The 10,635-nt window shown below is 43.6% G+C and overlaps 1 protein-coding gene across 1 annotated transcript; it reads right to left on the bottom strand.

The window, feature by feature from the left end:
• Positions 1–7,749: 7,749 nt before the first annotated feature.
• On the bottom strand, positions 7,750–9,678 carry blcap (bladder cancer associated protein). Its single transcript, XM_048550046.2, has one exon. The coding sequence runs from the start codon at positions 9,392–9,394 to the stop codon at positions 9,131–9,133; it is 264 nt and encodes an 87-aa protein (XP_048406003.1). The 5' UTR covers positions 9,395–9,678; the 3' UTR covers positions 7,750–9,130.
• Between the last annotated feature and the right edge of the window lie 957 nt (positions 9,679–10,635).

Below are 10,635 nucleotides of genomic sequence, written 5' to 3'. Positions count from 1 at the left end.
AGTCTCTTATAGTTGATTGGTGTTAAATTCAAAAACTTTCTGCATGCCCTTGAAGCAATAGCTACATTATTTATAATAAGTTGCCGATCTTTCTTGATTGACTGAAAGAGACATTTGCTCAATGTAAAGCCTTTCTTGAGGTCAAGATATCGCAAACACTTTAGTCAATGAAGTATTTTTGTAGGCACACCAAGATCAAAACTTGGTAGCAAATGCGCATCCATGTTTCATAAGCAGCAATGAAATAAATCACCAAGATAATCTGTTTTGGTTACATTGGTTTGGTGATAAACATTTGAGAATATTTATAAGTAATGCCATAAAGTCTTTAATATCCAGAAGAGGCAAACCATACATTGGTTTAATGTCCCATCCAGAATAAAGCAGTACTCCAACAGTGCTATATTGAAACATCAGCTTGGATTACATTCTCAAGTTTCTGCAACTCAAAACTGCAACTATCTGACTCAGGTAAAGTGCCCTATTATTAGGTTAATGGTGTCATTTCAAATGGGAGATCAAAAGAAGAGTGGAGAATACAGAAGCTGGAGTGATAAGAATCCAGAGTTCTTGGAGCGTTGTAGATCTGATTGAAAAAAAACCTGACAGGGTGAGTGGAGGTAGTGAAGAGATTTGAATCCAAGGAGGTGAATTTTTGATGACAGGTACTGGTTCACCAGAAGCCAATGTAGATCAGCAAAAACTGGAGGGAATGGATGAGGACACAGACAACAGTATTCAAGAGATGAAGTCAATAAAAAAGGTGAAGTACAGAATGCCAACAAGAAACACATTGGAATGATCTGATCTGGATGTAACAAAACCGTGTTGGCTGAGACAGGGGAGGAGACTGACAATGTTTGACATAAATCTGACATTTTTGTAAAAAATGGAGACTGGAGGCTGGCCCAATTGCTAATTACATTGATTTTGCTGTCGCGATAATTGTGGCTGTATTTTGTTCTGCCAATTTGCATTCTTGCCCTCTGAATGCACCCATTATTTCAGATGCTAAACAGTGGCCACTGGAAAGTAATTTAGTAACTTAGTAAGGTAAAGTATGACAAAACATTAGCAATCATCGTACAAAACACTAAATAATATCCAAAAGGAAAAGAGGCAAAGTAAGTTAGGAAGTATTGGGTAGGTGACAAAGCTTGAAAATGGTGTTCAGAACCATTTTTTTTGACTCAGCGCTACTGCAACCACTTCTGCAAAGCTGGAACTTCCTGATCTATATGGTTCAACTGATATTGCAGAACTGACATTTTCATTTCAGGCACTGGTCAAATTACATTCAGAGTTTCAATTCCACAAATAGTCCTCTGCAACTATTCAACATTATTTTCACAAGGTACACATGAATGCCCAGTGGAAGGTAAAACTTCAAGGCTGTGGTGTTACGCACAGCAGCAACACAAAAGCTAGCTGTATTTGGAATTGCTTCTAACTTGCCTGCTTGGGACACACTGTCATGAGGGTTCAAAGCAATGTGACCAAAATGCTTCCAGACATCCATATTTGTGTTTACAATGCTATCTTCCTTTCTGTACATTCCACATCATTCTGAAAAGATCAAGGTGCAGGCCAAACAGATACGAAGAGAAAAAAAGTTTTAGATAAGAGAAAGGTCAGCGGTGTCAACAGTTTAAAAAAAAATTCTCAAAAAAAAGGAGATTGAAAGACACTAGCAACAAGTCCACAAAGGCATCAGAAATCACAAACTGGATATCCAAACAAGGGCCCACCTTATATTTCCTGAAGTAGATGCATTATCACTTGGAAGAAAAATAAAATCCACAAGTGAGTTAAGACAACACCCTTTTTGTTACTTATAAACTGCACTATTGACTGATGCAGCAGGAAACAAGTAACAGCAAGTTTATTGTTGTGGAGAAAATAATCCTTCGCCTCTGCCAGAAGAATATGACCCATGCATGGTTATTGTTCAAAACTTGTAACTTTCTATTAGGTAGCCAACTACTTCCTTTACATAGTCAAATCTTAATTTCATTAAACAGACAAATGATCTGAAAACAAGGAAGAAAACAATACAGGTTGAACCTACATTTTCCCCCCACCACCCCCATATAGTTATTTGCTAAAAACATGGTCAGGCTGAAGGAAGTATAGCAGTTTGTTGAAGGTGGAAAAACTGGCAGGTGTTGCCTGCTTGCCATTTGATTGAATACAAATAAGGGAAAGCAAGAATATGAAAGTTTTATAAATTTGCTTTTTGTGTTTACAGCTTTGTTGAAGAAAACACCATCTGAGAAGTGAAACAGCTGTCATACACTGCCAGGGTCAATCATAACATCACTTGATATATTTATATCTGTGGCGTTATTAGAACTGGAACATGAGAAGACTGCTCAGCAATTTCACTGAGATATGTTCACTTTAATAAGAACTGAAATGTGACAACTGTTAAATTATATTGCTTTAAATATTTCCCCTGAACACAAGACTTCAGGTGTCAAATCTTTTCTCTACATATTTTGTATTTTAGCATTCTAAACAAAGGGTTAAAATAACATTATTTAGTTTAACGGGATTACTCTGATGAATTACTGGCCGCAACTACAGTATGTATTTGGAAAGGCAAACCAGGGCAGGACTTATACACTTAATAGTAAGGTCCTGGGGAGTGTTGTTGAACAAAGACACCTTGGAGTACAGGTTCATAGTTCCTTGGAAGTGGAGTCACTGTTAGATATGGCAACTTTTGGAATGCTTGCTTCTATTGGCCAGTGCATTAAGTGTAAGAGTTGGTAGGTCACGTTTTGGCTATGGGGGCCATTGGTTAGACCACTGATGGAATATTGGCTTGGAATTCTGGTCTTCCTCCTATAGAAAGGATGTTGTGAAACTTGAAAGGACTGAGAAAAGATTTACAAGGATGTTGCCAGGGTTGGAGAGTTTCAGCTATAGGGAGAGGTTAAATAGGCTGAAGCTATTTTCCCTGGAGCGTTGGAAGTTGAGGGATGATCTTGTAAAATCACAAGGGGCAGGAAAGGGTAAATAGACTGTCTTTTCCCTGGGGTGGAGGAATCCAAAATTAGGGGGCATATGTTCAACGAGAGAGGGGAAAGATTTAAAAGGGACCTAAGGGGCAACTATTTTCCATGCAGAGGGTGGTGCGTGTATGGAATGAGCTGCCACAACAGCTGGTGGACACTGGTACAAGTACAACATTTAAAAGGCATCTGAGTGGGTACATGAATAAGGGTTTAAGGGGGATATGGACCAAATGGGACTAAAATTTATTTAGGACACCTGGTCTGCCTGGAGAAATTGGACTGAAGGGACTGTTTCTGTGTTGTACATTTCTACGATTCTTGTATGCTGTGTTTCCTTTGCTATACTGAGCAATCGATAGTGGTCCAAACAAAATGATCAGCAAAATAAATGTCATTTGAATTGTCTCAATAAAGGCACACAATGGCTGCTGGATACTCAGATTGAATTTGTTGAATTCCATTTTGGTTTAAACACATACAAGTTTCAGGACAGCACTGTCTCCTCACACAGATGCTGCTGTAAGGTGCAGGTACCACAGTACCTCATGTTTCAGGTCATGTGGAAAGATAGCTGATTTCTACTCTAAGTTAGACATGAAGGGATGACATGGATTCCAGGAGGGCCCCTCATGCTTTGGCAGTGGAGCATGTTGCAGCTGTTTCAAAGTTGGCTCAGAAAGACAGCTTTGCATTTCACTACCTCAGGACATCCTGAGCCCCTTGCAGACTAATATTTTTGAAATATAGTCACTGTTATAAATATAGAGAAACTTATCAGATCAATTTGCAGATATTAAAACCTCACAAAGTTTACTATGAAAATAGCTAGATAATGCCTTGGTGATGTTAGTTGTGGGAAAGCAAGAAGAATTCCCCTCCTCTTCTTCAAACAGATAGTTGAAGTAACTTTAAACGACAACTTGAGTGGAAAGACAGGATTGTGATTCAACATTTCATCCGAAACCTCAAAATGCAGCTCCACTTCAGCAAATGAGGAGCCAGTCTAAACTATATACTCAAATTTCTAGTGTGGGATTGGAAATTGCGGCCTTAAATACAGGAAAGACTGTTAGCACCAAGCCACAACAACAACACAAACAGCTTTACTTGGAAACGGAAATGAAAATGAAAATATACACGTTCTCTTTGTGAGCTCCCCCAATGGTCCTCTATGCTGGCTAAGTTGTTCACACAGGTACAACCATGCAGAGCACATACTAAAACTCAACATATTTGCAACTTTGGGGAATGTCCAATAGACAGCAGATGCAGATTTACATTTCTTTTGAAGAGGAGTTCAAAATTTATTCCTCTCATACACAGAGGAACCAAAGGGATCCGATGACAATCACATCTCTGGTCTAATTCAGATGAATTATGACTAGAAAACGAAACCGATGACTTGGCTTTGAATTTCTCCCATGTAAACATTTAAAAGAAACAATTAGAGCAGCCACAGCTCTCTACAACTTGAAAATGTCATTTCTCCTGCAGTTATTATTTGCATTTCATAAATGAATTGAAAGCATTTATAAGAAGCAACATGACAGAGCTTAGGGATAGTGGGAACTGCAGATGTTGGAGAATCTGGGATAACAAGGTGGAAGGCTGGGTGAACACAGCAGGCCAAGCAACATCAGAAGAGGAGGAAGGCTGACGTTTCAGGCCTAGACCCTTCTTCAGAAATGGGGGAGGGGAAGGCAGTTCTGAAATAAATAGGGAGAGAAAGGGAGGCAGATAGAAGATAGATAGAGGAGAAGACAGGTGAAGACGACATACAGGTCAAAGAGGCAAGGTTGGAGCCAGTAAAGTTGAGTGTAGGTGGGGAAGCAGGGACGAGATAGGTCAGTCCAGGGAGGACGGACAGGTCAAGGCGGCAGGATGAAGTTAGTGGGTAGGAGATAGGGGTGGAGCTTGAGGTGGGAGGACAGGATAGGTGGGAGGAAGGACAGGTTAGGGAGGTGGAGATGAGCTGAGCTGTTTTGGGATGCAGTGGGGGAGGGGAGATTTTGAAGCTTGTGAAGTCCACATTGTTATCATTAGGCTGCAGGGTTCCCAAGCAGAATATGAGTTGCTGTAGCACCATTGTGGCACTGCAGAAGGCCCGGGATGGACATGTCATCTGAGGAATGGGATGGGGAGTTGAAATGGTTCACGCCTGGGAGGTGCAGTTGTTTAGTGTGAACCGAGAGTAGGTGCTCGACAAAGTGGTCCCCAAGCCTCCGCTTGGTTTCCCCAATGAAGAGGCGGCCACACCGGATGTAGTATACCACATTAGCAGAAGTACAGGTGAACATCTGCTTGATGTGGAAAGTCTTCTTAGGGCCTGGGATGGGGGTGTGGGGGGAGGTGTAGGGGCAGGTGTCGCACTTCCTGCAGTTGCAGGGAAAAGTGCCAGGTGTGGTGGGGCTGGAGGGGAGGGTGGAGTGGAAAAGGGAGTCCCGGAGAGTGGTCCCTCTGGAAAGCAAATAAGGGTGGGGAGGGAAAAATGTCTTTGGTGGTGGGATTGGATTGCAGATGGCGGAAGAGTTGGAGGATGATGTGTTGGATTCAGAGGTTGGTGGGGTGGTATGTGAGGACGAGGGGGATTCTGTTTTGTTTGTTATTGCAGGGAGTGGGTGCAAGGGATGAGTTGCAGGAAATCCGGGAGACAGTCGAGGGCGTTCTCAATCACTGAAGGTGGGGTGGGGTGGGGTGGGCAAGTTGCAGTCCTTGAAAAACAAGGACATCTGAGATGTATGGGAGTGGAATGCCTCATCCTGAGAGCAGATGTAGCAGAGGCAATGCTATTGGGAATAGGGGATAGCATTTTGCAGGAAGATGGGTGGGAGTCGGTAGGCCTGAAATGGATATCGGTTTCAAAGTGGTTGCCAGAGATGGAGACGGAGAGGTCCAGGAAGGAGAGAGAGGTATCGCAGATGGTCCAGGTAAAATTAAGGTTGGGGTGGAAGCTGTTGAAGTGGATGAACTGTTTGAGCTCTTTGTGGGAGCATGAGGCGGCGCCAATAGAGTCAATGTAACGGAGGAAGAGGTGGGGTTTAGGGCCAGCGTAGGTACAGAAGAGGAATTGTTCCACGTAACATACGAAGAGGCAGGCATAGCTTGGTCCCGTGCGGGTACCCATGGCCACCCCCTTTGTCTGTAGGGGGTGGGAGGAATTGGAAGAGAAGTTGTTGAGGGGGAGGACGAGTTCGGCTTAGCCGATGAGGGTGTCAGTAGCGGGGGAGGAAACTGGTCGGGCCTGTAGGACAGGAAGAAGCGGAGGGCTTCTAGGCCACCTGTATGTGGAATGCAGGTGTATAGGGACCAGGAAATTGGACACTTTTGAGGAGGTGGAGGGTGAGGGTGGTGTCATAGACGTAGTTAGGCAGTTCCTGGACCAAGGGGGAGAAAATGGAGTTGAAAATATGTGGAGATACGTTTGGTAGGGTTGGAGCAGGTGGAGTCAAAGGGTCGACCAGGGCAATCAGGTTTGTGGATTTTGGGAAGGAGATAGTAGCAGGCAGTGTGGGGTTGGGGAACGATGAGCTTGGTGGCTGTGGGTAGGAGGTCACTTGAGGTGATGAGCTTATTTTGTTTTAGATGGCAGGGACTGGTAAACTGGACCGAGCAGTTTACTTATAAACTTTATAATGTAGGGACATGTCATTCCAGCTGTATTCATCTTATCATGGACTAGCTATTTTAAAAATTTATTGACTGAATACGAAAATGGCTTCCTTAGTCAAATTTAATGAATTTCCTCAGGTGCCTCATCGTCTGAATGACAAATAATGTTATAACGAAGGATCCAATTGAGTTTTTGCGTTGCAAATCTGAAGGAAAAACAAAAAGTTGATTTCACCCAAAGTCCAGCCTTCTTAACTCAAATCACTAAAAAAAACCTTGCAGTTATGTAGCGCTTTTCATGATGAAAGCACATCTTAAGTTGATTTAAGTCAATAGAGCACTTTTGAGATGCAGTCACTTTTCTCAAGTAGCACAAAGTGGTCTTTCACAGTAATCGATCTTTAACGTGATGTTGAGGGATAAATATTGTTTATAACATCTGGGATAACTTCCCTGATCTTTTATAAAATAATGTTGTGGGACCTTTTACATTTAGCTGAGCAGACAGGTGGAGCCTTTGGAATGACATTCATACAAATTCAAAACAACAGCAAGCCAAACCCTCAATTTTGTGAGCCTGCTCTGCCATTCACTAAGATCATCATCAATTTAAAAGGTTCATTTGAACGGCAGCATCTCCCACACTATAGGGGAGCAATCAGTTCTTATGCTGAAGCCCTGGAACAGAGCTTGAAACTAACACCATGCAATTTAGAGGAAAGAGAGTGTGCCCAACTTACAACCGTCATTGGTATTAAAAAAAAAAATCAACATAAAACAGAAAAAGTTTTGATGTTGGCCAAATAGTCCAAATTTACACAGATCAACAAGTTCTGTACTTGTTCATTAGCTGAGTTACCTTACTGCAGATGGGAAAAGTTAAGTAGCAGCTATGTTCTACCTCATTTACTTAAAGATCATAACTCTTGTTTAATCAATCACCCCTAACATGCTCAGAATGAACGTACACTCATGTAAACATTGGATAAAGACACTTTGTTGAGATGGCTCTTTGTGTCAAGATTAGAATGTCAACTTTCATTGTTTATTGTAACAGGAAGAAAGAATAATAACTTTGGAGACAGATGAAAGAAAAAAAATGAAAGTGACGCACTACATCTCACATCAGGCTGCCTTTATCTGCAACAAAAAGTAATCTAATTTAGGAGACTCAAATTATTAAACAGACAGCCCAAATAGAAAAATAATTAAAAATACAACTGAGTTGGCAAAATTGTGCTTTATATCCACATGGTTACTGGGTTTAGTGATTCGAAGTTAGAATAGTTTTTGATCAAAGTTGAGGGCTAGGTGAACCAGAAACAAACTGACTGTAACGTGTACCATACATTAGCAAATGGTCAGACTTATTGATAAATCAGAAAAGAAACAGTTCCAATAATGCTGTAAACCCGTTTTATTCTCTGAAGCTCACTTTAAAAAAAAATTTGGTGCTCTCGACTGCATCATGCAACACGCTTGCACATCACAGACGCAGATGGAAGTGCACTAGTGGGTTCAAACATGATCAAAGAGTGAAGTGGAAAAATCACAACTGAATAAAATTATCTTGTAATTTGTTTCCCTCTATAATCATGAGATAAAATATCAATTAAATGTCTTTGTGCTAGCACAAAGACAGTCAGTAAGGTTTGACACTTGTATTACCAACAATTTTTGTAATAATTTTCAATAGTAATGACTGGCATAAAATCTCAAACCCACTGTGCAAATATAAACTAGCTACGTAAACTGTGAAACATTTGCATATTTAATCACAACCTACACCAAAATCCCTGCATTTTTAACACAAAAGCGATACTATTTGAGCTAATAATTGTGCTAAAATAGCATCCTTCTCATTGAAAGACTAAGAAACAAATGAACACCCAATAAAATATATAGGTATGATGCCCTAAATTAACCACAAAACACTAAGATCTCCGATAAATGACGTCATACACATTATTAGCCATAAGGTGTTTTCTAAGTCATCCTTAAGAACTTGAGAAGACAGGTGATGAACAGTAGGTCTCTGTTACACAGGTTCATTATTTACTACCCAAGTTTGAAAACCGATACGAAATGTTTCCACTATTCAGGCGATTGCGAAAAGGCCACTTCTTCCGAGGGCTTAAGAAAAAAAGTAGAAATACTGAACTTAGTTCGTGTAATCATACACAGGGCAGGCTCCAAATACAAATCCATGCAGCACTCCTATTCCACATCCGCGAGAACGTTATCCTTTGCAATGGAAGCTGCCGTCTGCAGACGAAATTCTACTTCCACCAACGGTCTTGGCGCAAAAGGGTGTACCAAGATACACAGGGAAAACGGGAAGAAATCCTCTCTTTTCTAAAGTAAAAGTAATCGCATCCCCTTGACGGAAGGACGGTCAAACAGACGGGAGGAGGTTGACAAAACAATTGAAGGGAGAATGAGAGACCATCGGAGGCTGAGTTGGCGGAGGTTGTCCGAGTGGAGGCGGCGGCAGGCTGGCGCTAGGTGCCCACAATGTTGGGGTCGTGAGCGGAGTCAGGCAGCGGGGCTCCGCCGCAGTGATAGAGGAAACAGTTCCCCCAGCAGCTGTAGCAGATGAGGAAAAGGGCGGCCAGGAAAACCAGCGCGCAGATGGTGCAGGGTTTCCTCTCCAGCAGGAAGCTCAGCAGGTAGAAGCCCATGAACATGGAGTGGTTGAACCACAGGGCCGGGTTCAGGGGTTTGGGGATGAGCAGGACGGGTAGCAGCCACTGCAGACAGTACATGGCGGATCCGGGAGGCGGTGGGCAAAGCGGGTTCACACCCACCTGGGGAGAAGGCGGGTTAGGCCGGCGCCAAGCAGCAAATCCCACTCCCCTGGGTGATCCGTACCCACTCTCCTGCAGGCTCCGAGGCCGTGCCGAGTCTTCACAGTCGCTGGGAGCTGCCCTTGCTTTCCCTCAGGTCTCTCTCACGGAGGCGGCTCTATCTCAGGCCTCACTCCCACTCTCTCCTGCTCTCCCTATGCCTATTACCTCTACCTCGGTCCCAGTCGCTTCAGCCCCACTGCGCAGCCGCAGGACCGAAGTTAGTAGGCCAGTGAGCTCGCCCGCTTCCACCCACGGCCTCGCGTTGGCTCTGGCGTTTCGAGTCCGAGTTCCGTTTTTATTGCCACATTTTTTATTTTCTCCAGGTTATTTCAAACATGTACACTTTTAAAGGAAAAGAGGTCACATCTTACGGTAGTTTGGATAAATTCGTACGGGCGCTCGCTCGTTGCCCCTGAAATTGGGGACTTCGTGGCAGCTGTTGGAAGAGCAGGAGGGAGAGTAACCATGGAAACGGGCGGAGAGGCGAGGAGAGGAATGACTGGAATGAATGAATGAATGAGGACGGAGAATCGAGGGAAAGGGTCAGTGAGGGAACTGTAAGAGGGGGATGGAAGGAGGAGGAGTGAGGAAGGGGGGGTACTGGGGATGATGGAGTGGAGGAGAAGTGAGGGGAAGTGGGGGATGGAGGAGGGAGTGGGTTGGGAGGAGTGAGGATGGAGTGGTGAGTGGGGGATGAGGGAGTGAGGAATGGAGTGGGGATGGAGGGGGGATGGGGGAGTGAGGATGGCTGTGGGGTGATATATGTGAGTGAGAGGAGAGGGAAAGGTGTGGGACAGTGTGGGGGTGGGGGAGAGGAGTGGCGAAAGGATTGCAGGGGATCCAAGGTGGAGCAGGTTGGTGGAAATGGGCAGAGAACAGGATTTGGAGGTAGAGAGGGAAGTTGAGTGGATACACAGGCGAAGACAATTGTGCAGAGAAACATAACTGGATTGACAAGTGGGGTGTGTTAATGTGGCTGCGCAGTGCGGCTGAAGCGACTGGGACCGAGGTAGAGGTAATAGGCATAGGGAGAGCAGGAGACAGTGAGAGTGAGGCCTGAGATAGATTGGGAAGGAGTGGGAAAACAGTTTGGGGAAGGAAATGAAAGGGGAAATGCAGTTGATTTGCAAAGCGAAAGGTCTAAGTGTGAATGGGTT

Source organism: Stegostoma tigrinum, chromosome 19 (genome assembly GCF_030684315.1).
Source record: "Stegostoma tigrinum isolate sSteTig4 chromosome 19, sSteTig4.hap1, whole genome shotgun sequence".
NCBI classification, from domain to species: Eukaryota; Metazoa; Chordata; class Chondrichthyes; order Orectolobiformes; family Stegostomatidae; genus Stegostoma; species Stegostoma tigrinum.
The sequence above is the reverse complement of the archived record's forward strand: the minus strand, read 5'-3'. Positions and strand labels throughout refer to the sequence as shown.

Bases quoted from the DNA above. Each gene is read 5' to 3' on its own strand.
- blcap (XM_048550046.2), bottom strand. From the start codon at position 9,394: ATGTACTGTCTGCAGTGGCTGCTACCCGTCCTGCTCATCCCCAAACCC.